Source organism: Astatotilapia calliptera, chromosome 12 (genome assembly GCF_900246225.1).
Source record: "Astatotilapia calliptera chromosome 12, fAstCal1.2, whole genome shotgun sequence".
NCBI lineage: Eukaryota > Metazoa > Chordata > Actinopteri > Cichliformes > Cichlidae > Astatotilapia > Astatotilapia calliptera.
The window spans coordinates 29103087-29129387 of record NC_039313.1 but is presented as its reverse complement, the minus strand read 5'-3'; the positions used below and the strand labels follow the sequence as shown (position 1 = coordinate 29129387).

Genomic DNA, 26301 nt, shown 5'->3' with positions numbered 1-26301 from the left:
ACTGGTCAAAACCCTCCAAAAACACGGTCACATTATCATTAAAGAACCTCTTTTCTCTTACAGCTTGACCAGCCCACTTCAAGCTGACCCTGCTCCATCTAGTAATTACAGTTAACGCAGAGAGCTTCTGAAGTGCATTACACTGACAATACAAACTGAGACAACCAGGGTTGCTTTTTAAGTGATCAATAAAAATTAAGAGTCATTGATTTTGTGGAAACCTTTACTTTTGTTCTGTTTGTTCCCCTCTCTGAAGGTGTTTGGAGTAAAATCTTATATATATATATATATATATATATATACACACACACACATAGACAAAGGGATATATTTTTGATGTCGATGCTGTGAAATCTCTAGGGAACACATTACGTCAAGCACAGAAAGAAAGATAAAAAGCATTTCAAACATTTAAAAGTATATTTTGTTATGAACATACATAAAGAGTACAAGTACCCAAATGGTAGTTAAACATCTGTCAACAAAACTTTCTTTCTACAGAAACTCAATTTTATATTGCCATGTATCAGGGGAGCTATTCATAAACCACATTTACTTATCAGCTTAGCCAATCAAACATGAATGTTTACATCATCATATTCACACAACAACCAAGGCGTTAATCGTCCTCCATGACCTCAGGGAACCCTGAAGTGAACGTGGCAGTCGTAACATTCAAATTCAAATTCAAATTCGTAACATGTTGCCATTTTAACATATTTAGAAACAACATAAAACATCATATAAATGACTGCAGTTAAACAATAAAGCCTCTTAAGTATCCCTGTGGAGATGCAAGCAGAATGAGGTGTGTGATCGGTGCTGGTTGTCTGTTTGTCAGTAAGATTACGTAAAAACGACCAAGCTAAATTTCATGAAACTTACAGAAGAGGTGGAGCATAGCCAAAGGAAGAAACCATAAAATGTTGGCACTGCTTCAGTTCACTTTCTTTAAAGTGGACTTGGTAGAGGATGTGCTCTGCACGTCCCTTCATTGTTCAAATGTGTAAGTAAGCATAAGAATAGGTATCTGACTACCGATGCTTTTCAATCTTTTCCACAACGAGTACAGTACTGCAGAGTCCCTTAAATTCAAGTGTTTTTGTCTGTCATTCAGTTTGATTAAATTACCTCAGAGTTGCTGAGATTCAATCAAACTTTAATATTGTCTCTAAACTACTGCCAATTGGGCCAGTAACATTATATTTAATTTCCTGTGGTATTTCTCAGCCTAAAAATGTCAGTGCAGGTGACAAACATGGCAGCAGATCAACAGAAACCATCAGTCAGGGATAAAAAAAAGTCAAGAAAGAGCTGCCTCTCTAGTTTACTAAGTAGCACTGTGATGCTGGGAAACATGTCATCAGTACTAAGTTTAAGTGTTGGAAGTAAAACTGTTATTCTAAGCAATGAGGGGCTTTCTCAGCACCAAATCATGGGTTCACTGCAAGGCGCTGTAAAAATACTGTGTAGATTATTGGATCATTTTCTATCGTTGGTATCGGTGGAGGAGAAGCATCACAAAACCCCTTCTTTGGAGGAGACCAGTGCCAAATGCTTGAGGTGAACAAAGTTATATCAGCATGTTTCTTTTCTGACAGGCAATAGAAAGGTGTCCAAGAAAGAGCTGGAGAATTACTATCCTGCAGGGTATGAGTGAAACTTTGTGGTGGGACTGTTTAAGTCTGGGGGTATTTTCTCAGTGCTTTGCTTAGACATTTTTACAAAGTCTCCTTCATCACGATCAAGTGGTCTATTCTATGATGACATCCTCCGCCTTCTGCTTTGCATTACTGCAAAACATGATTCATATTAGTGCAAATATAAGATACCCCCAAAACAGTTTTAATACAACTTGAAGAGTAGTTGTTAACCTCACTGAACTATTTCTGGAGGAAATCATGTTTGTTAGAATATCCCCAAAATGTATGGCGTCACTTAAGTCTGTCATTAAGCAGAAGGACTTCATCTTTTCACTGAAACTTTTTAACTCACATAATAATAATACTTTTGTACCCCAACTGTATATTTTTATGAACAGTATTCACTTATTTGCTAAAGCGCTGAACATGCACTCTCTAAAAGTATGAATAGAAATCTTCTGGGGCTAATTATATGCTTTAAACTCTAAATAGACCTTAAATTTCTGTAGAGCAGCATTTCCTATATCCTATAGGATCACAAATAGATTTTTTTTCCCCATTCTGATAATGCAAAAAAAAGTATACCACTTAAACCATTTTAGAAAAATTAAGAGAATTTCTACATGACTAATTATTACCACTGCAGACGTCATTAAACTCCTTACGTTGCAATCAACTCTTATACATGGAAGTGTGAAATCACTTCCATGTATAAGAGCTGATTGATGAAGTGGCCTCAAAGCTGTGACCTTTATATCCAAACGAAGAAATTCAGTTAATTAGCCGGTATTCGCTGTTTTTTTTTTCTTTTTTTTCTTGAATTAATGCGCTAAATCTACATTTTCCTGTGAGAAAGGAGGTCTGCTGGTCCAGCGTGCAGCATCACATCCTGTCTGACTAAACTGGGTGTAAACTCCGAGTCGAGGCGGGGAGGAACGGCAGAACTGTGAGACTGTATGGGAGGGTCACTAGAGCCACTGGTTTGTCCTGCAGAGTGAATGAAGTTGGATTATTATTATTATTTTGTGTTGAATGCAGAAAAACAGAAGGAAACCCTTGGGAGAACAAAAGAAACATGGTCCCCGGAATTATTTGGATATTTTACCTGTGATGTTTTGGAAAAACTTTCATCGGACGATGTTTTCTCTGCTTTTGGGAGGTTTTCTATGTATGAAGAATATGTTTTTATGTTCCCATAGGCCCTCTCGCCTCATTTTACTGCCTCCAATATTTATACCGTAGCTGGTAATTAACATAATCTTGCATTCGTGTTAATTTCGAGGAATGAAGGACAACACGAAGTCCGGATTGCCACCCAAACGCAGATTTTTTGGCAGTTTATGAATGCAGCTGTAATCACGCAGGGGAGCCTCAAGTACTTAAATGGGTCCATCATGAGAAAGAGACAATCAAGCTCCTTTATGTCTCAAGATCAGCTGCAGTTTCGGCACATTGTCTGTTATGAATAGACCGATCTCCAATTGAGCCTCTTCACTTTGAGATTTTTCGATTTTCGATTATACGGCTATTGAAATTAGGATGTGCCGCTTTTTTCTCTCTCTTAGCTTGGTGGCTTGGTTGCCTTTTTTTTGATTGACAGATGAAATTGACACTCGGGTTGCCTCTTATCAAGCGAAGCATTTCAATCTACCGCTAATTGCAGATATAGTGCCATCCTTTCTTTTCACTGCGTTTGATTGCATGGGAATACAGCCTCCTATCGTGCACAAGAGGAATGATCGATCATATATAGTTTTTCCCCTCCTAATTGCATCAAAATTTCTTTTGTTGCCAGGGTTTAAATGCAGGAGAAACTGTTATTCCTTGTTTTGGACCGGATATAGTGTGGGTTGGGGCAGAGATGCGTAATGCGCAGAGCAAGCTCCATCTCTTCTCCAAATAGGCAGCCTTCAAGATCCGAAAATGGTGAGTCACAAACATCTGGACGAGTTTGGTTTTCAACCTTTTCATTTCTTTGTCTTTCATTCACTCTCCACATTTTATTTATTTATTTTCGTAACGGGATAGAGTTAATTTGGGGGAAGCGCAGGTTTAATCGGGAGGAGATGAAGCGTAAAGACGCCAAAACTCAGTTTATTCACTTTCCTTTTGCGGTTGGAGTTCACACATTGCAACGGTTCTGGGCTGAGATACAGATTCATGTAATTTTATGAAACTTGAAATTGCATGTTGTATACAACATATACGGGTAAATTATTAGTAAATATACACAGAAATAGTTAGCACTCACTAGCTACCAGATCGAGTTTTTTTTTGTTTTGTTTTTGTTTTTTTATATCAATGTTTTTTCCTGGACTGGATCTTCATGTTGGCACCACGTCTCTGGTTAGGATTTACATATTTCACTGACGTTTTATTTTATTTTTAAATCTACAAGATGCAATGAAATTGTATTTGCTATAAAAGTGATTTATTTTATTTTATTTTAATTTATTTTATTTTATTTTGTTGTCTTTGCGCAGTCTAAATCGGAGGTGAAGAAGGAGTCTGGGGAGTCCAGCCCGTCGGAGGCCGCCTGCCTCTGCCCTCCTCCGGCGGCAAAGAACCAGTGCGCGAGCTGCGGCATGGAGATCCAAGACCGCTACCTGCTGAAGGTGCGAAATTAACCCATAATAAATCCTACAGTGAGAAGTAAGATTTGTTTTGTTTTTGTTTTCTTTATTTAAAGCGTAAGCTTCTCTTCACATCCCTGTCTTCAGGAAATCACTGATAATGACAGAAATGATCATCCTGCAAACGTTTTCTTTTCGAAAAAAATCCCAGTTAGTGTAGAATTCCACAGAAGACTGTACAGAACTGGTCAAATGCTTTTAGTTTTAGTTTTTTCTAACGCTGTTTAATTTCTAGTTGAGCATCTCGATTCAGAGAGCTATCGGAGTGTGATATGTCAGTGTGTGTGTGTGTGTGTGTGTGTGTGTGTGTGTGTGTGTGTGTGTGTGTGTGTGTGTGTTTGAATCTACTCAGGTCAACAACCTGAACTGGCACCTGGGCTGTCTGGAGTGTTCAGTGTGCAGAGCGTCTCTGCGCCAACACAGCAGCTGCTACGTTAAAAACAAAGAAATCTACTGCAAGCTCGATTATTTCAGGTAAGAGCTCTGATGTTTTACAACGACTGTAGTTTTCCAAAGCTGCCTGTAAGAGTCTTATAAGATTTACTTAACATTTTAATATTTTTCTTAATATTTTCTTACTATTTTTTCTTAGAGCTTTTTCGACCGTTAAAAAAAATAAAAACTCCGATATGTAATTTGATAACAGTCACAGCACTGAAATGTGTTTATTTTTCTATAAGGCCCGAACTGAAACTTATTAATCATCAGTTATCGTTTATATGGGATTTATATTAAATTTGGCAATTATTGAAGAATGATGTATGATAATAAAATAACATTTAGTGAAGTGTAGGTCGCTTTTTTGCCTGGTCGATGAAAATCATTCAGAAAAATTAATACGACGATTTAACTGAGAATATCCAAAAACGTGTATTATTAATGAACAACACGGGGCAATATTTCCTCTTTACGGAAAAGAATACACAAATGAAAAATGTGTATTTCACTAAAAGCATAATGCTGATACAGATTATTTATCTTGCCATTTTTAACAGTACCCGCCTGTCTTATCATATCAATAGAAATCTACACAGCCAGACTCGTTGGGCATCTACATATCTTCAATTATTTGGGGAAAAAATACAAAAAATAATCTTTTAAAATGCTCAAAGGGTGGAAAGTTTTCCCTAAATGTTTTACATTTAATCCTTCATTTAATAGAGTAGAAAAAACTTCCCATAAAACATTATTGTGCTTATGTGATAAATTATTGCACCTAAATTAAATTAAGTTCTAGCTGTTTTTACAGCTCATTGATCTTTGCTCTCCAAGTTGATCTTTTGGTCTCACTATGATTTGGCTTCAAAGTCATAATTGGAAAAAAACAAAAAAACAAAACAGAATAAATCACCAGTAAAACAATGTTTTTAAAATAACTTCTTGTGTTTCTATCTGCTTACTCTCATAAAACCTAATGACCAAAAGCCTCCAGAGGAAAGAGCTTGATTACCAGCCGGCTGCCCTAAATGTCCCTTTCCATTTCAGTTAGTTTTGGCCTTTTGACTATTTGAAAATTTGATAGAAAACTGGAGAAATGTGCAAAATCAACAGTTTTACTGACTGATTTTGTGGTTCTTTCTAATGGAAGCAGTGGCTATTACTTTAATTTGAACTTCTTTTTATTGACTTTTTTAAAAATTCAATCATCTTGAGATGTAGCAGTCCATTGCCACTGCCTGCTCTCCCACATTCTCTTACCCAGCATCTCACACAAATCACTCAACGATAAAGAGGACACTTATTATCTTACACTCACTTATTCTTCAGTCGAGTTACTATAAACCGTGTGACTCACAGAAATCTCTGCGTAGGACATTTAGTTTCCAGTGGTGGGAGGAATGCCTCCACCTTTCACTTTTCACGGTTCCAGTTTTCCAAAATCTCACTGGCTTTTCTTTCTGCACCAGAAATGTTCATATACTCAGTGAGATCATGTTGAATCACTGTTTTTGTCCCAGATTGTACCTTTCAGGCTAAATGCAGACTGTATTTGGTGGAGAAGCAATTTTGATTGTGTGTGCAATGTTTAATCACCCCAAACAGAGATGTTGGATCATGCTAAGATAAGTCATGTTCAAAACCTAAAGCTTTATTGAGAGCAGATGATGCAAGATCATATCAGTAATACGACTCCTCTGCACAGATGTTACACAAAACAGTAAAACTAATTATTTCATATTTTGCTGTTCTATTTAGTCCAACAGTTTTTTTAGTCTTTCTGTGTGTTAAAAAATTTAACAAATATATAATAGTTTGGTTGGACACCAGAATATCCCTTCTTGAACTCTGTAACCTGCAGCCAGCCTTCACCTGCTCGTGCCTTTCTTCTTCACAGTAGGTTCGGCACTAAGTGCGCCCAGTGTGGCCGACAGGTGTACGCCAGTGACTGGGTGCGAAGGGCTCGGGGCAGCGTGTACCACCTGGCCTGTTTCGCCTGTTTCTCCTGCAAGAGGCAGCTGTCGACCGGGGAGGAGTTCGGCCTGGTGGAGGGCAGGGTGCTTTGCCGCAGCCACTACGACATCATGCTGGACAATCTACGCAGAGCTGCAGAGAACGGTAACCCAACCAGTGAGAGTTAATCTCACAGACACCGAAGATGAATGTCTGAGGTTGGATTACCAGCTAAAAACTCTGGGGGGAAAGTACCTGTTAGTATTTAGGCACACTAGAAATGCAGATGTTTGATGACTGATGAATGGCAAAACTTTAATCATACATGATGTCCACGTGTGCAATTCTGAGGGATTTGTTTTTTGTTAATGAAACATTTTTGTGGTTTTTGACTGTTGGTCAAACACAACAACATATAAGAAGATTTTTATTCGGTCTGCACGGCTTAATGATGGACCTTTTCTGACTTTTTGTAAACTAAACAATCTGTAATTAGAGAGAAAAATCAGTCTTACTGATAGTTAGTCATCATCGATCCGTTTGTGGAATAAGATCACACAGGTCTTTTGGAGTGTTAATGGGTCCAAACATCGTTAAGAATCGGGCTGCAAGACTGGAGAACCAACATAGCTGACATGCTGGTTCAGTGGTTCAGATTTCGAACATATTTGTCATTAATTAAATAATTTGGAGTAAACCAAGTGGGCTTTTGAGGCCCCTGTGCAGTTATGACTTCACTTGTTTTGTAACCCAGCCTTGGTTTAAGCCTAAGTAACAGAAGGAGTAGTTCAAGCTCTAAAGCTCTTCTACTTCAGTTGCTCTCAAGCTATTCAGCCCCTTTTAACAGTGATATAATGCAAATAATCAGTTGGAAGGAACGTTTTTCTTGATGTTTTTGGATTTTGGATGCACCATTTTAACTGGTGTAAAGTTTCCGAATTGCTTTTGCTTTACTTTGACTATCTAAATTCCCTCCTGTTAATTTGTTGGACTAAAATTAAGTTGCGAGGGTCTGAAAACAGAGCGAGTGTAGAGGTTAAGAGAGCCTGGAAAGAAGGAAGAGACTTTACATGAAAGACAAATAGAGGAATAATTCCTTCATTTCTCACTCTGCTGTGCTCTCAGTGATTCAAACGTATCCCATAGTAGTGTAAATACTTTGGATAGTGCGGCTGCTGGCAAGAAAACATTTTAATTATGTTACTGAGTAAATCTTCCATTTTGTGACACTGTAATAAGATTTTCTTTTCCTTTAACTCGCTTTGTGTAACTTTGCACTCTGATGACTGCATTTTAATTAGTGAATGATTACTGTGTCTATCTTAAGGCACAGGACTGACTCTGGAAGGAGCGCTACCTTCTGATCAGGACTGCCAACCAAAACCAGCCAAGAGGGCACGGACATCATTCACTGCAGAGCAGCTGCAGGTTAGCACCATTCTAATACGTGTGTGTCTACAGCACAGTGTTACTTGGCATTTCATGCCCTCTGTGTCTGGCTTTGTGTGTTTGCAGGTGATGCAGACTCAGTTTGCCCAGGACAACAACCCCGATGCTCAGACGCTGCAGAAACTGGCAGAAATGACGGGACTGAGCAGGCGAGTCATACAGGTAGGCAATGGTCAAATCTGGTGATACACTATATAGTTCAAGTTCTACTTTATATCAAACTAAAAAAAAAAGTTTTCGTGTAATATTAGCATGATAGAAAAGATCAGAAGGATGGTTTTTCTTTTTCAGGCTCCTGGAAACTGGTTAATAATCACACTTAATAACACAAAGTTGTGATTGTAACTTGATCTTTTGGGATCATAAGTTAAAGAAACTGAGGAATCAGGGTATAATATTATCTGTTTAGTATCCAGAGTTTTAAAAGGGTGATCCCATTATTCTTACATTAAAACTTCACATGCTAACAGACTCATACCTCACAATACTTTTCTTGCAATTTGCTCTGATGATGCTTTGTCTTATTATGATTTAATTTTTATCCAAACGTTTTTGATTTTAAGGGTTTCCAAAAGAAAAAGCAGACATCTTTGAGAAAGCTTTCCTTTCTTTTCACTGTTAGTGCTTTAAAAACATGACCCCTCTGGGAATGATTCCATTTCAACTCTAAGACCAATAAAACACAATTACAATTGTTGTACTTCACAGAGAAGCCAGTTTAAACACTAACACCATTAAGCTGCAGACTAAAACACTCACACATCAAACTGTTATCACCTGGCTTAGGTGAAGAAACTAATGGGGTGTGGTGAGGGGAATCTGAACCCGGGACCTGCTCGGCGTTGTTGTAGTGTTTGATCATATCCACCTGCTTTTTGCACGATCACATTATCAGTAATATTTTTTACAGGTTTGGTTTCAGAACTGCCGGGCGCGACACAAAAAGCAGCCGCCTCAGAGCAGCTTCTCTCAAAGCGCTCCGCTGTCCAGGATGCCCCCGTCGCTGCCAGAAGATATCCACTATTCACCGTTCAGCAGCCCAGACCGACCACACCTGCTGGCCCTGCATGGATACCTGGACAGTGAGTGTCAAGTCTTTAATCGTCTGCTAGTGCCATTTAATGCAGGGCCCTTTTTTCCACTGCTGGCAGGTGAACGTTCAGCTTTCAGTGCTTAAATGTGACATTTTACCTCAATCTCTCTCTCTTATATCATAAACTAGTGCACAGGTGGAAGCCAATTTACTCAAGTCCAGCGCTTAAGTAGGAACTTGAAGCATGTAAGGAGGCTACTTCGTGCTTCCTTTAAGGAAGGAAAGTCATGAAAGATGTAATTATTTTACATGTGAAACAGATTGTGCATTAAAAATAGCAGTTTGCAGTGTTAAACCACCAGTAGTAGTTTAACAGTGATTATCATTAAATTATGTTGCATAGAGGAAGCTGTGTCATGTTATGGATCGATAATATTTGTGTCTCATTAAGTTCAGTTAACACTATTTTTAATGCAGGACTTAATTTTAACTATTACTTATTAGTGATTAGTGCAGTGATTAGTGCAGTGGATTGTTAAATGTGTCCATGTTTGATAAATAATAAGAATAAAAAGAAGAATATTTCTAGTGGTTTACGCAATCACCCACACACAAACAATTCCTGGTCTGAGACCTGGAGGAGACACAAATCACTCTGGGATCGTGCCAAATGAAATATGGGGAGCCATCCACTCTGGTGACCTCTTGTGAATAATGGCAAATTTCATGTTTGCAATATGAGTATTTACATGAGAGATAAACGGTGCTTTATTCTGGGGTGGAAGCTGAAAATTTCATAGAGTGTTGAAGCTCTAAGGGAAGCTTTAAAGTAATATGATGGAAACATTTGACTGCTAACATGGAAATTTGAAGGACTGTGAAGGAGGGATCCCCTGTCTGTTTCGTTTGTTTTTTCTCATCAGAATTTTGGTTTGATTTCTGGCAACAAAACAGAAAAATGTATTCATCAGACTTTCAGTCATTGCTGGTAAATTCCACTTGTGTTCATGGTACTTAAATGTTCACTGGAATCGCTTTGCACACAAGTTTTAAACTAGCTGAGCAAAAAACAAAACAAAACAAAAACAACTTTCTGTTCAAGCACCATGAAATAATATGTGGCTTAGAATATTGTTTATTAAACATTTGTACTAGAAAATAAGTTAAAAGAGAAAACTGTGCTAGTTTTTTAGCATTGTAAAGTAAAGAAAGTTTTTAGCCTGCACATCTTTGTGGTCACAAAAATTACTACATAAAAAATAACAAGGAGCCTAATTTCTTTCGTGTTCAACTGATTTTTAATATGTATTACTCTATTTGTGCACTGAACTTAAAGTGAATGTTAAAAAACACTAGCTATAAATATTTGCACCCAAAACAGCTTCGCATTTTAAAACAATGACAGACTTAAATGTTTGTTTTGAGTAAAAATTAAAAAAAAATCTTTCTGATTTTGAAATTTCTTTATATTTGCATATGTAAAATAGAAAACAATAGCAATAATAAAGAAATAAAGTTTAGAAATAATAACATTTAGGAATGGTGATGTAAAAACTGGATGCCAAAACTCAAGTCTCAAAACATGTTGTTTACAAAAGTGTAGGTTGGGAGAAGAAAGCTATAAATAACTAATCACTCCTGGGAGGGTTTTACAGTTTAAACATCCACCCACCTCATCTCCACCCAGTCCAGGTTCTTCAGACTGACCACAGGACAAATTTGCTGGTGGGTGGAAGTTATTTGTGAACAGCTTGTGCAGAACGTTGCTGGTGACAAAACCAGCAACATTCACTGTACACTATGTAGGTATTTCATAGGTACAGATTACATCCAGTGAAGTTACACTTTTATAAAAATGCTGTAATAGTACAAGGTGTGCTTTATGGGTTTTAACACCCTATATGGGAATATTTTGTGATTTTGAAGTATTCACATTCACTCTGAGCCTTCTTCTCTGTGGTTTATCTCATTATTTTGATGCTTTAAGTATTTATGTCAGTCATCAGTAGCATATTTCTTCATTATAATAACGTGGTCCTGTTGCTTGCCAAGCTCATGTTGTTTCTCTTTCTTTGTGCAGCTCATCCCTTCTCTGTCCTCGCTGCTCCGGGCCACTTGACCCACCCGTCCATCTCTTTACCACAGCTTCCCATCAGCCGCTGACTTGCTGTGTCTACTTTTCCACCGTCGACACTCTGATGATGTTGTGGAGGGAAAAAAATCCTTTGGGACGCCCTGTCAGCAATTTGCTCCGTTTGGAAGTCAAGTCCTCGGGTGACGGCAGGACCGCGTTTTTTAATCAGTCGGGTTTCTCATTGTGAGACTGCTGAGTAAACTGTGGTGAAGCCTTCAGGCTAACACAGGAGTAACTTTTTAATTTTGTCTTGTTTTTTTTTTTTATATAATGCAGAAGACCACTTTTATTTTATTTTCCTTTTTTTTCCACGGGACATGAAACATTGCATCAAGTTGGAAATGGTTTTCACTTTCAAACAAGATATTTTAATTGCTCCAACATGAGCTTAAAGAAAAGAAGAAAAGAGGAGTGGTTGTAGCAGTGTTACAGTAAAACCTCAGCATTTTTCTTTTTTACATTTTGTACTGGTGATGAGCACATTTGCAGCTTTATTGTTGTTTGTTGTTGTATTGTTGTCAGAAAATGGAAACTCTTATTTATTCAGAGCAAAACTTCACTTTTAAAAACGCACTTTTGAATGTGTCTTGAAATGGAAAAATTCAGTTACTGTACATTGTAAATACGGTCATGGTTTAATAAAATGTATCAGATCCCTTATGAAGGTTTTAGTGTTTGAATAATAGACAATCAGGCTGACTTGAAGAGCAAGGAGTAAAGTGTTTATACGTGTGTGTGTGTGTGTGTGTGTGTGTGTGTGTGTGTGTGTGTGTGTGTGTGTGTGTGTGTGTGGGTGGGTGGTTGAAAATGCAACAGCTTCTCGAAGATGGAGTAGAAAAATGTGATATTGTATGAGGACACTATTTTTACACTCAAAACCACTAAATCTAAAGGTCACCTGTCAGAGGCTAAGTACCTAAAGTAACCTGTTATTAAGAGCAATATCCCACGACAAACCTGCACATCATCTCCAATTTACATGCTGTACTTTACAGAATTGTGATCAATCCCACTGCGAAAACGATTATAACCGTTTTCACTCAAAGCGTGGCCATCGATTGGGCAGTTTGTCGGCTTTTATGAGCTCTTCTAGCACAGATTATCTACAGCTGTTATACTGATTGACAGCACTTAAGGCGCCGTGATTGGCAAAGAGTGAATGGGATACTTCGAGCTAAAGCATATCGTTACATGTGTATTTTTCCAAACCGGATCAATGTGGGGGCTTTTTAACAGCAAATCCAAGAGTGCAGCACCTGTGCAATTTCACATTCCTGCTAAGGAAGACCCCTGTCAGGTTCTGTAGAGTTTAGCAAACCACATAAGAGATCACATGTGTGACCATGTGACCAGTATACAGTTAAAAAGAATAGGGTGCGTATTGATTTACTCGAGATTTTTTTATTGTATTAAACCAGTTTTCTGATGTGGTTTATAGATACAGATATATTTAGGATGGCATTAGCACGTTTTCAGATAAGTAGTAAGTTTTGAAGACCTACGGAAATTGAGCTAGCTGTTTACAACCAAAGTGAAAAGCTATTTTCTGTGCATAAAGAATGATCCATTTAAAGGACAAATGCACAGTATATAACTGTTTATTTTGATTCCTAGTTTGCATTTTATCTCATGAAATGAAATAGCTATTTGCACAAAAATCCAGAAACACCGGGATCAGTGAACTGACATACTTTCCATTGACGGTAGTCTTCCTCCTGTTGCTTGTAAAAAAGAAGCAGGAAAGTCCATTTGAGCCCCTGCTGCCTTTAAGCAGACAGCAGATAAACACACACACAATGGTTCCTTCATACTCCTCAGAGATTTAATTAAAGATGTCCATATGTTGGCTGGGCCAGGTGTGTTTGAGTGTCTATTTAGGTTGATTTTAATGTATATATAAGTGCTGTATTATCTCAGCGCTCTTGTTCTTTCCTAAACTTTGCGCTTAAATCAAACTTTCCTCTAATCAATCGCTTCCAATCAATTCAATCCAGGAGGAAACCTTTTCACTGACACGACGCTGCTCCTTGTGAAATCTCAGAACAAAAGCTGTCTTCATGCTGAGCAGAGATGATTATCAGGCTGACACAGCTTGGGCCACCTGCCAGCACTACACTGTAAAAACGCACATTTCTTCCCCTCTCAGACGCGAGCGCTTAAGGCAGCGTTTAGGCATGTCTCTCTCCATGCCAAGCATCCCCGAACGCTAAAGTCGACCCATTTTTGTCATGCTGTCATGCGTCCGCCTCTGTGATTGGCAGCCTCAAGTGGTTGCAGATGAAAGCGGGCCCCCCATGCTAATGAATAGGCCCCTGATTGCAGAGCTGCTCGCTCGCTGAATTACAGCGTCGGCCGCCTAATGAGCAGATACACTGCAGTGCCCCTCGTCTCCACGTATTCACATTTCTCTCCTTCACGCTGATGAGCGCTCCCCTGCGCAACAGTCAACAAAACCTCTGTGGAAGATTGCAACATGAGCCATCTTCATCAGCACCCTCCTCCTCCTCTAGTTTTTTTTATCAGACTGCCATATGCTGGCAGGGTCTTTTTTTGTGTGTGTTATTTTTCCTGCTTCACTAGATTATATTATTTGATTGCACTGAAGATGTTATACAAAGTAACTGAAAGGCTGATGAACATGATAATAGCTCAGTTCAGTTTAAATAAAGAAGCTAGATGTTTTGTGTTTTTTTCTTACTTCAGTGGTCTACAGTCAAATGCATTACAAATAAATGTAGTCAAACTTTGCTAATTTTACAAGAAACTAAAAATGATGCTTAAAATTGTTGGTTGGCTCTGATTTCATGACATGCACCTAAGTCAGTGAGTCAGTTCTTAATTGAAACCAGAAAAAACTCAAATACATTTTGACCACTGAAATTTGGCCAAAAAATTGCCAGCATAAGTCAAGGTAATTTTCATTTAATCATTCTTCCTTAACTATTTATCCAATTTCAATAAAACTCTATGAAGTATAAAACTGCATTTTCAAATTTCAACATTTATCTCTACTTTTGACCTTTTGACCTCCTCTTTGACCCTGGATCTGACTGGGAAGTTCCATGTTTTTTTTTAAGCATGTTAAAATATCCCACTAATAATAGTTCTCATTGAATGTACAAAACCTGAACCAATGAAATTGTACACTTACTGGCCACTTCATTAGGTACAGTAGTAGTACCTAATACCACAGTAATATGTCTCTTTTAGTGCTGTTCAATCGTTCGCTACAGCAAATATGACCTGCTGAAGTTCAAACTGAACATCAGAATGGGGATCAAAGGTTATTTATTTAATTTGAACGTGGGATGGTTGTTTATGCAAGGTGGGCAGGTCTGAGTATTTCAGAGTGTGCTGATTAACTGGGATTTTCCTGCACACCCATCTCTAGGTTTTGCAAATAATGGTCTGAAAAAGAGAAAATATCCCATGAGTAGAAGTTCTTTGGGGGAAAATTATGCCAGAGGAGAGAGTGGAAAGGCCTGGCTGCTTTAAACTGATAGGAAGGCACAGTAACTCAAATAACCAATGGTTACATGCAGAAGTGCATAAACAACACATCAAACCCTGAGGCAGATGGGCTGCAGCAGCAAAAAAAAAAAAAAAACATACCTAGATCCACTCTTGTCTGCCAAGTACAGAAAACTGAGGCTGCAATATAGTTGCATCAAAACTGAACAATACAAGAAAATCATTGCCTGATCAAATCAGTCTCACTTTCTGCAGTGACATCGTAAGGTCAGTTTTGGCATAAACAATATGAAAGCACGGTATCAGTGGTTCAGGATGCTGGTGGTTTTTCATGCCACACTTTAGGTCTTTTAGTATCAACTAAGCTTGTTTAAATGATTTCCTGACCACGCCTATACCTTTGTAATTAGTGTACCCACTTCTGATGGCTGCTTCCAGCAGGATAACGCATCATATCACAAAGCCCAAATCATCTAAAACTGGTTTCTCATGTCACTGAGTTAATTGTGCTCAACCACCAGAGTCAAACTCAATCGAGTAGAGCACCTTTGGTATGTGGTGGAATGGGAAATTCATATACACCCAACCAAATGCAGCAGCTGTGTGAGGAATCTTTCCAGCACTCTCTTGAATCTGTGGCATGAAGAACTAATGCAGTTGAAGGGAACAGGGGGTCCAACATTGTACTAGTAAAGTGTCCCTAATGAAGTTCCCGCTGAGTAAACCAATACTTGGTTGTGGAGACATCCGTGTGCATACATGAAACAGAGTGATGAAACTAACACATCTATTCAGTAATGTTCTGGGTAAAACTGAAACTGACATTTCTCCATGTCAGAGCATCCAAACTTGACAAAACCTCTTGATGTAGCCTGGCAGATCAGGCTCTAAACAAATTCAGTACAGTTTTGTTCAGCTGTCTTTTGATTTACTGCTATTTGCTAAGCCTTGTGTATCAGTTTGTAAAAACATGGAAGAAAAATGTACCCAAAGGTTTATTAGGGTCTTCTTTGCTTCTTTGAACCCTTGTCCTTAGTTACACATGAATGCAGATTCTCTGCTTAAGTTGTTCAGTCATGTATCCCTAATATCTTTATTAATGTTTTTTTTTCTGTTCTTCGTGTACTTAGTCATGTAATTATTAACTCAATCCCAGAAGAAGGACATTTTTTCCAGTCATAGTTACTATGAGCAAAGAGTGTTTTTTTCTGATGTCCCTTATTCTGGAAGACAATTATTTTTTCCCACAGAAAGTCTTCTGTGACTCACAGTTGATGTCTATCTACAGCTTGGAGCAGCACGAGACTCTCCCAGTTAAAACATCAGCTAAGCATATTAAAAGATCATTCTGGTGTATTTCAATCAGATGTATTTCCCATTAAGGCTGCTACTTTGGCTCTAAAAGTCATTCTAACTTTGCTTCTCCTTCTCCACCATTCAGATCAGGGGTACTGAGGAGATGCAAGACAGGGCATCACAGCTTTGAGCTTTCATTATGTTCTTGATTCTTACATGAAGCTTTTAAAACCTTTGTTTTTAATTTTGACTCAGTATAAGTTAAATTCCTTACTTGCAAACATCTTACAAGACTCTTGACTATGCTGACATAATAAAATCAGACTATATCAACTGCGAATTTAATGTAAATGATGATTCCCAGTGTTCACATCTTACATGATAGGAATCTCCAGGTCCACCACGTCCCAAAGGTGACCAGATTGAGATGTGCTGGAAGGAAACATAAGAAGACAGATACACTGTGGTCATAAAGAGCTGGACATAACAGCAACAACACTCAACTAGGCTGGACAGTTTAAATGATGCTCAATAGGTACCAAGAGGCTCAAAAAGTTCCAAGTAAATACCCCCTCCACGAATGCTTCCACATCCCTCACATGCTTTCATTTTGTTAACGCTGAGCGACTATCTGGATGTTACAGCAAACGTAAGACTCTCCAGAACATGTGTTTTTCCAATCGTCTATTGTCCAATTTTGTTAAGCCCCAGTGAATAGCTTCAGTTTCCTGTTATTAGCTGACAAGAGTGGCACATACTGTGGTTTTCTGCTGCTGCAGCCGATCTGCTTCAAGGTTTGTTTGGAGATGCTGTTCTTCATGTCTCTTTTGTAACAAGTGGTTATTCAATTTAATGTTTCCTTCTACAACTGGAAGATTGACTGGTGATTGACTGATTTATGTCAACTAGCCTTTGCTATGCTAAAATGTAGCCTTTCTTACATTTTAGCATAAGAAGCTTCAAATTAAGTTTCTATTATGTTGACAGTTTACTTTATTTATATAGCAATTATCATGTTTAAACTTTCCTTTTAAGCTAATGTTAGCTTAAGCAGCTAATCAGCTATAATTGAGAAGATACTTCATCATGTGACTTTTTTTGTATTTATTTATTTTCAGTTATGCATTATGTTAGGTTTTTTGTTATATTTTTTATATAATAACAGTTTATATTCTTATTATTTATTATCAGTTTTGTCAATAACGTTACAAGGAAAACAGGTTTGGTAGCTACTCCGCTGCTAGCTACATTTATTGCAAAGTTTCAGTTGTAAACCTATTGATACTGCTCAGCCTTAGCATAGTTGGGTGTTATCAAAAGTGTTGCAGAGTGTCTAAGAGCCCCAATATCTTTTAAAGATTGAAACTTATGATCACCTTTTAGATTAGATTAGCTTTTATTACCTGCAACCAGGGCTGCTATGGCGGGGAAAAATATAAGAATTTAAAAATTTGAAAACATTTTACAGGCCTTTCTAGAACCTAGATCTGGTTATAATAACCTTCTCTTTCTTTCTTTTCTTTTCTTTTCTCATCTTTTGCAGTCCTCCAGCTGTCAGCCAAACAGCAATGACTTTGCTAATTTCCTCCCAAAAACAGGTGTTTATTTGCAGAGGCCTCACTTGTAAATGTAATGTCATCAACCATCAACAATTTCATCTTTTTTTATTCTAAGACTCTAAATGTGTACCTCAAAAGTGGATTATTTGAGGCTTCAGAGCTAGACCACGTCGACAAACAGCATGATGGTTAACACTACACCAGTGAGCATTTTTAGGTGAAATGTCCTTTCTTTAGGAAAACTGGACCACAGTGAATTTACTTTATGGCTTAGAGTGTTTTGTTTAAATATAGATACTGCACAGCCCTACCATTTAACCCTGGCTATAAAAGCACTGCACAACTGTATTTGGTATCGTGTTTCCAAACAAAGTCAAAACAAAGCAACAGGAATTTATTTGACTCTGGATTTTGGGCCGTTGCATAGTGCGCTGTAGAAAGTCATAGAAATAAACAAAGAACCTTTTTTTGTGTGTGTAACCGATAACTCTTACAGTAGCACATGAGAGCAGGGGCCCTGACGAAAGGCAAGGAAATAGCTGAAACTTATGATTCACTTCACCCAGGCTGACGGCCAACCACGCACCATGCAAAAATAAACATAGGACTCCACAGCAGGTTCCCAGATAGTGTTTACTTTGGGGAAATGACAACTGGTTTTGAAACATCACTGCACTTAAGTTTGATTTATGAGAAGCTGGAGCAGATTCTGAATCAATCTCCTGAGACTGATATGCCTAGGTGTTGCATGTCATATAAAGACAGTGGCACTAAAGCACACCTGAAGGCTGAGAATGCTGTTGAATTACTACATTTCACCCTATCAGATGGAGACTAGCTTAAATCAAATGATTCTGTATATCATGTAGCTTCTTCCATTTCCACAGGTTCACAGACACATTCAGAAATTTCAAATTCTCCTATAATTCAGTCCTGGACAAATATTAAATACATAAAGTAAAGAAGAAGTCACTTTAGTGTATTACAATAAAGATCTAAATGTTTTTAATCTCTGCACAACCATTTCCATATCAGTTATGTGCAGTGTTGGTCAAGTTACTTGAAAAAAGTAATCAGTAATTAATTACTGATTACTCCCCCCAAAAAGTAATCCCGTTACTTTACTGATTACTTATTTTCAAAAGTAATTAATTACTTAGTTACTTAGTTACTTTTTAAAAACACGATTTACAACCTGAAGAGGTGATAAAGTGATAGATCTTTCAGCCCAATTCTACTTTTTCTACATAATCCATCATACAAAATGTAATCAAATGGAAAAGTCTCTTTTTTTAACTTGTTTTATCAGTTTTAATCTTTTAACTTTATGCATCAAGCAAAACATTTAATTATATGCAACATTCTCTGACTTGAATAAATTAGTTTAACATTTAAACCTATTTTCTACACATTCCAGCACATAAAATAAAATATTTTTTGTGTTTTCACTCACTCTTTCAAACAGATGCAAGTAAAACACAGCAGAAAATAAATAAAGTCAAAGACTCAGCGGTCCTTTTGCTCTATTTTCACCTGTAAAGCAGGAGCAGGGTAGGCGGAGGGTTACCCTGGTGTAGGTGTGCTGCGGTCAGTTGAAGAATCCGCGCGAGTGTCTCTGTGAGTTTCCCATCACGTCGTAGCTACTCGGTGCTTGCTCGGAAGTTTAGGGGTTTTTTTCGCTGTAAAAAGAAGTTTTCTTCCCACGCACGATGAACGCTAATGTTTTTGTCACTTTTTATGGAATCAAACTCAAAGTAAGGTCAGTACTTCCACACTTTAAACGCTGCACGCTCATACTCTCTCCCGCACTCGATATATTATCCATTGTTGATCTGCACACAGCTGCTGTCACCAACGTCGCACTTGCTTATGTCACTGTCATGAGACATTCTCGCAAAAAAAAATCACGGTTTTAGTAACGCAGTAACGCAGCGTTCCTACGGGAAAGTAACGGTAATCTAATTACCGATTTTGCAATAGTAATCCCTTACTTTACTCGTTACTTGAAAAAAGTAATCAGATTACAGTAACGCGTTACAAGTAACGCGTTACTGCCCATCTCTGGTTATGTGGCGTATGGCTGCTAATGATGGCTGTTTAAAAGTTGTTAGAGCAGTGATTCCCCAAGTGTGGTCTGTCGGCCCCTTGTGGGCGATGAAGGTACTGCACTTTAAAATTACAGATTATTGTTTTAATGGAGATTCCCAAATAAGTGAATTGATAAAAACACAAAGAAGAAAGTGCTTCATTTTCAGCTCAGAGGTGATCAGAGAAAGGTTTTGTTGGATACCATGAAATTTTCAGACTTTAAAATGGGCCACAGTGACCAGTGGGCTTAATGCTGTTTCCTCCCCTTTAACAAAAAACCCCCCAAACTTTACGAAAGTACACCCTACGGAAGCGTAGAGCTGCCACCCAGGCAAAAGAAAAATACAAGTGTATCACGTTATAACGTGAAAGGTTTATTGTTCTAACAAGATACTTTTCCTGTTTGTACAATATACTATCATGTTTGTACAATATACTTTTCACGTTTGAACAACATAATATCACGTTATTACAATATACATAATTATCACGTTCGTACAATATAATTATCACGTTCGTACAATATAATATTTATATTGTACGAACGTGATAATTATATTGTTTGAACAATAAAATTTTCACGTTATAACATATTTTATTGTTCGAGCATGATATATTGCCGTAAAGATACGGAAGTGTAAAACATAGTGAAGTGGGTGACAGTGCAGATCAGAGTGCGAGAAAATGGCTCGTTTATTGGAATTAATTAAGTTCTATTTTATGCTTGGATTGAGGCATGGGGAGATTTTGCTGTTATTGAGCAGTTTGGACAGTATTGTGATAAGCATGCGGACACTTAGAAGAAACCTAAAACGCATGGGACTGTACAGGAGAAAGAATGAGTCCGATCCGATTGAGGTGGCACGATTTCTTATTGATCAACTGGAGGGACATGGGAGGCTCCATGGATACAAACTACATCACCTGAACTGCATTCAGGCAGGTTATGTTGTCACGCAGAGTACTGTGAGACATTTACTGAAATATCTTGACCCTTACGGTGTTGAGCAACGACGCAGAAATCGCCTAATGCGACGCACGTATGTAAATCCTGGACCAAATTTCATGTGGCATGTTGACTCCTATGACAAACTGAAGCCTTTTGGAATCTGTATAAATGGAGCTATTGATGGGTTTTCGAGAGTTATGATTTGGCTTCATGCCTATTCAACAAACAATGATCCCAAAGTCATTGCTGGATATTTCATAGCAGAAGTTGAAAAGAGGATGGGAACACCTGCTAGGATTCGCTCTGATTTGGGAACAGAAAATGTCATAATGGCCGAGATGCAACGATTCTTGCGCTGGACTATGGATCCGAATGTCAGAAACTGTTTTATTACTGGATCCAGCAATCACAATCAGCGTATTGAAGGCTGGTGGGCCTTTCTGAGACGACATCATGCTCAGCACTGGATAAATCGTCTCCAGGAACTAAAAGACCATGACTGCTTTTCTGGATGTTTTTTGGACAAGCAGCTCATATTGTTTACGTGCCTGAATGTCATCGAGGTATGTAACCATGTTTATATTCTTTTAATGAGTCATTGTGTGTGTGTGTGTGTGTGTGTGTGTGTGTGTGTGTGTGTGTGTGTGTGTGTGTGTGTGTGTGTGTGTGTTAGAGAGAAAGAGAGACACGGAGAGAGAATAAAAAGTTTGCTTTAACACCTACCATGCACCATCCCTATTATCACTCCGTTGAGGATATGAAAAAAAATGCATATTTCACTGGCCAGAAACATAAAATCGCACTGTCTAAAACAATTCACGTTTAATAATTACTTAAAATTTTCCAAAGTATCACGTGTCTACCACTGTTATTCTTGTTGTTGAGTATTTTTGATAAACTCTGTTTTTCCGACTGTCATTGTGTGGTGCTTTTGATTGATTGATTGATTGACTGATTGTTTGATTGATTGATTGATTGATTGATTGATTGATTGATTGATTGATTGATTGATTGATTGATTGATCGTACTTTATTCATCCCGAGGGAAATTGGGTTAAGGTTGCCAGCCGTGCCAGCGCCGTTTTGGGTAACATGTTGAGCCAAGAGAAATGTGTTCTTTTACTGATATGAGATTTTTTAATTTTTAATATTTAATAGGAAGAGCTGCAGCAAGTTGCACATATGTGGAACACCCACATAATACGCAGAAGCAGAAATGCAGTTGCTCCAAGTGGACGTCCGATTCTCATGTACACCATCCCTCATCTCTTTGGAGGACAGGATCATCTGAAAGAGGTTTCTCGGGAGGCAGTGGATGCTTGTAAGCAAGAAGGCCAACAGAGAGGACCTTATACCTGTGATGAAACCGTTTTCAGCTTGTGTTGCCTTATAATGTCAGAGAACTTCTTACTTCCACCAAGCACAGCAGATGAATCCATTGAACTGTATCTCTTCCTGAGAGCCTATATACTGAAGGACTTATAAACCTAAATATAATTGGGCTTTGGGAATTTTTACGCATATATTTTTGGGTACAATGTTTTATTTGTGCAATAAACAATAGAAAAGACATTCATTATTATTTTGTTTGGATTTTCGGTTCAAGATAGTAGCAAGCAAGCATGTCTAAATATATTTAACCAAATCTGCGTACTCCAACCTTTTGGCATTTCCAATTATTTTTTAACGGAATTTCTATTATATCTGATTTCTGTTTTAAGACTGTCAAAAAAACATTTTTTAAACTGCTGATCCTATACATTATCATTCATGAAATATTGTTTTCAATTTTACTGAACACATTGTGCAACTGCTATTCATCCACGAACAGTTTCTTGTAAACTGGTAAATGTACAAATTCTGCATTATTTAATAATTAACAAATAGTGTTAGATGTTAACCTCCCTTTTATTTGTGTTCAAGGAGAAGAAAACACGGACTCTTGATAAACACTACAAAACTTAACTTATGTGCCAATTTTCTGTCTTTTATTCCAGTCAACTATTGCATCAAACACATTGCCTTCCAAAGTTATTCCCTTAAAATATGTTCTAAACAAATGACTGGTGGAAAGGTAAAAAAAATATACTTGAAAATAATTAATATTAAGTCTTTTGAATTATTACTAAACAAAACATCCCCTCTAGCAGACATCTTGTATCCTACAAAACTGCACCACAGACCTGTGGAAAAGGACCTTGACACATGATAAGAACTAATAATAAGCATAGTTCACCACTTGCTGCTAACCATATGAACTTATTAAACATAATTAGTTAACATTTAAACTAGTAAAACTTTTAAGTATGAAAATTTAAACTGAAATTTACATTTTTCATGGTGGAAACAAATTGATGTTATCCACAATTTTTGAAAATAAATTCAAATATGAAATAAAACACTTCCCTGAAATTTAAGCTCTTTCTTTTTTTATACAATGATGTGTTCCCTGTTTGTGGGTTTAACAAACTTTAGAGCTTCATAGCCAGTCATTGTTAGTGCAAACCTTTCATTCTTTGGTTTAAACATGATGGACTTTAATCAAGCTATGCTGAACTCATAAGAGCTTTTAGCAGCCAAAACATTGTTCAGTTCATTTCGTAGTTCTGGGTAGGACGTGTATGTCCATGGTAGTTCCAGAAGAGGGCCGCATGTGTGTGCCACAGGTCGTCGTGCCAGTCCATCCACAGGCGTGAACAGTACCTCAACCTTGTCAACACAGATGACATCTGACCCAGTAAGAAACCTGAACATCCTTCTGAGCCCTGTATCGTCAAGTCCTCTGATGTACTGGTGCAGAAATCTGAAGCTCTGCTTCTCTGCTTGAGTGGTGGGAGAGGCAGTAAGCAACTTCAAAAGCTTTCTCGTTGTTGGCTTTTTATCCTCATACATTTGTAGGACATCTTGTGGGCTTTGAAAAGCTTCTTTTAGGAAGTAGCTTGCAACTAAGGACATTTTCTCTGCGGCATATGCTGGTTTTTGGATTAATTGTTTGTGTGCGACTTTCAGAAGAAGGCCTTTTAAGTTCTCTTTGGTTGGAAGCACTGATACATCCAGGCGATCCATGAGATCCAGCACTTCATCCCTGTCTTCATCTGAAAGATCTTCTTTTAGTGCCCTTGTTATCAGATCCCTATCTGATTGACTTAGGTAAAAGAGAAGACTTTCAAACAGCAGATCATCTGATACTTGATTCTCACCGAAGATGAGTGCCACTGTGAAAACAGGAGCAAGGCGACAAGGGAAATATCCATGGTCTTGAAATCCCTTCAGTAAAATTCTACCCATGGATTTCCACTCTTCTTCCTGCCATTTAGGAGACAGTGATGGCACTCTGAACTCCTCTCCTTCAGCTGTGTTGTCCACAAACTCTGACCAAAATGCAGCATACACATCTCTTGATACGCCATCTGCGTCAGCTCCTTTTTCATCAATGTAGGTGTATTTTAGAGGGTGTATGAGGAGTGTTGGATCTTTGAACTGGCTGATCATCTCCTCCAGAATAGTAACCCTGTGAAGTTTGATGGTAACACAGACAACATCATATGATCCTGCAGAGCTTATTGCTTCATTGCTTATAGATGTTTCTGGACTACTGACTGCTGTGTTTGTTGGAGGAAGTGTAATGGATGTGATGACCAGATCATCTTCCTCAAACTGCAGGAATGGTTCATCTATTACAGTGTCATCAAGTTGACAAGGCAGAGGCTCTCCAAGGTAGGGTCCAATCATTACCTCAGATGTGTCTAATAATACATCTTCATCAGCATTCCTAGATTCTGATGATGAGATCACAACAGTGTGAGAAGCTTCTTCATCTCCTTGATGTGAGTCAGTCAGTTGTGTAACATTGTTTACATGTGTTTTCCCTCTATCATAAACTTCTTCATCATCTTCATCATTGGAAAATCTTCTTGTGCACAAGTAAAATCTCAACATTCCCATTTTAAGTGCTGAATAGAGTTCTCCAACTGTGACATCTTCATCAAATACGGCCTCTTCCTGATAGTCTAATATGTCATGACTGAACACTTCCCATCTTCCAAATTTGCTTTTTCCACTTGGAAAGAAAAGATCTTTAGCATACTGTAATATGTCAGCTTTTTTGGAGTCTTTGGGCACATCAAAGGTCCTTGTTCCTCCTCCTCTGCGCTTTCTCACTTGCTTACCTTCATGGATCCACCCTAACTCAATTTTTCGTGTCTTTTTCTCAGCCCATTTGTTGTTTTTTGCATATGTTCTTTTTCTCTTAGAAACAAATGCCTCCTCATGATCAGGTTTCTTCTCATTTTCATTGATTCCCATCTTTTCCTTCAATTTTTCGAGCAATGAGTTTTTTCTTGATTCCTTAGTACTTGCACCACTGTTTTCCAAGCAGAACCGTCTGGCAGCTATCCGGTCACCATATGTTGGGATGTAATCAGACAGGGTCTTGTCATCCATGAAATCAATCACTGTGGCATCAATCTGTAATAACAGGGATATTTATTACTATACAGAAGTACAAGGTATACCTGCTGCCACACCACATGAGGTACCTCACTAAAAAAATGTATGTAAATTTCACATGTGTTTTGATAATTGTCTGTTATTATTTTAGTGGCAGCCATCAATATTTAGCATTTATTCTTTTCCTCTCTCTATGGCAGCAACATTAATGAGATTCTCTAACATGTTATTAATAGAAATATTACAGTATATACAACGCCCACCTTTGAAAAAGTAAATTAGTATTCACGTATCTTTCAGTTGCACAGAGCACAAAGGGTTGAACTCACTGTTTTTTTTTAATTGAAGACAAATATCAATATAAACACAGTTTAATTCATTTGTTTTTAGATAAACAAGGAAACATTGTGCATCACATAATATAGCGATATATTTAAGAAACCTGGAATCTGCATACGGGTTAAGTAGTAACATGTGGTCATACAACGACCCAGTTTTATACAGCGGGTTAATTTGTTTTACATTTTCCATTCCATATTAAAGATCCACACCAATGCAGCCTACCGTTACGTCCTTACGCAGTCAAAGCGAGAGAAGCGAAAACCGCTGTGGTTGCTAACTTAGCAATATGTCACATTTTTAGACGCTGTAACTTCGTAAAAAGCGAGTTTTACAAGTTTCCCCCTCAAGAGTGCACTTACGTGTTCTTGTAGCATTCGTAAGAGACAGTCCTCAGGTACACCACGATTCCGAAGAAATCTCAGAAGTGGGCTATCAGTGTTTGTGTCCATGTTGAAAGCAGGGCATTCAAAGTTAAGTGCCAGTTCTGACGAGCGTGCACTCTCCACAACTACCATGGATTTGGGTTTCCGAATGCAACACGTTTTACGTTCTTACAATAAAAAATGTTATTGTAATGGTATTTTTTTTTACGTTTGTACAATATATGATCACGTTCGTACAATATAATTATCACGTTCGTACAATATAAATATTATATTGTACGAACGTGATAATTATATTGTACGAACGTGATAATTATGTATATTGTAATAACGTGATATTATGTTGTTCAAACGTGAAAAGTATATTGTACAAACATGATAGTATATTGTACAAACAGGAAAAGTATCTTGTTAGAACAATAAACCTTTCACGTTATAACGTGATACACTTGTATTTTTCTTTTGCCTGGGTGGCAGCTCT

At 37.9% G+C, this 26301-nt stretch overlaps 2 protein-coding genes across 5 annotated transcripts; one reads left to right on the top strand and one right to left on the bottom strand.

The window, feature by feature from the left end:
- Positions 1-2596: 2596 nt before the first annotated feature.
- Positions 2597-11932, top strand: lhx6b (LIM homeobox 6b). Of its 4 annotated transcripts, XM_026188820.1 has the most exons (9): positions 2597-2811; positions 3439-3569; positions 4127-4258; positions 4629-4750; positions 6612-6832; positions 7995-8095; positions 8183-8278; positions 9027-9198; positions 11230-11932. In XM_026188820.1, exons 2-9 carry the CDS (start codon positions 3567-3569, stop codon positions 11310-11312), a joined length of 930 nt encoding a protein of 309 aa, XP_026044605.1. In that variant the 5' UTR covers positions 2597-2811; positions 3439-3566; the 3' UTR covers positions 11313-11932. The 4 variants fall into 4 exon arrangements, with proteins under 4 accessions (XP_026044605.1, XP_026044604.1, XP_026044603.1 ...); XM_026188819.1 differs by having other exon boundaries at positions 2597-3569; XM_026188818.1 differs by lacking the exons at positions 2597-2811; positions 3439-3569 and adding an exon at positions 3720-3989 and having other exon boundaries at positions 6615-6832.
- Positions 11933-22535: 10603 nt separating this feature from the next.
- LOC113033763 (uncharacterized) lies at positions 22536-26038 on the bottom strand. Its single transcript, XM_026187849.1, has 2 exons — positions 25797-26038; positions 22536-25113 (listed from the first exon to the last, which is right to left on the bottom strand). Exons 1-2 carry the CDS (start codon positions 25950-25952, stop codon positions 23188-23190), a joined length of 2082 nt encoding a protein of 693 aa, XP_026043634.1. The 5' UTR covers positions 25953-26038; the 3' UTR covers positions 22536-23187.
- Between the last annotated feature and the right edge of the window lie 263 nt (positions 26039-26301).

What these genes read in the sequence shown, in the direction of transcription:
- lhx6b (XM_026188817.1), top strand. Translation starts at nt 3,945, where the DNA reads ATGTTTTTTCCTGGACTGGATCTTCATGTTGGCACCACGTCTCTG. An exon ending in TGCAAGCTCGATTATTTCAG is followed by an intron (nt 4,751 to 6,611) that starts GTAAGAGCTCTG and finishes TCTTCTTCACAG; the next exon opens with TAGGTTCGGCACTAAGTGCG. An exon ending in ACGCAGAGCTGCAGAGAACG is followed by an intron (nt 6,833 to 7,994) that starts GTAACCCAACCA and finishes GTCTATCTTAAG; the next exon opens with GCACAGGACTGACTCTGGAA.
- LOC113033763 (XM_026187849.1), bottom strand. Translation starts at nt 25,952, where the DNA reads ATGGTAGTTGTGGAGAGTGCACGCTCGTCAGAACTGGCACTTAACTTT. An exon ending in TACGAATGCTACAAGAACAC is followed by an intron (nt 25,114 to 25,796) that starts GTAAGTGCACTC and finishes CTGTTATTACAG; the next exon opens with ATTGATGCCACAGTGATTGA.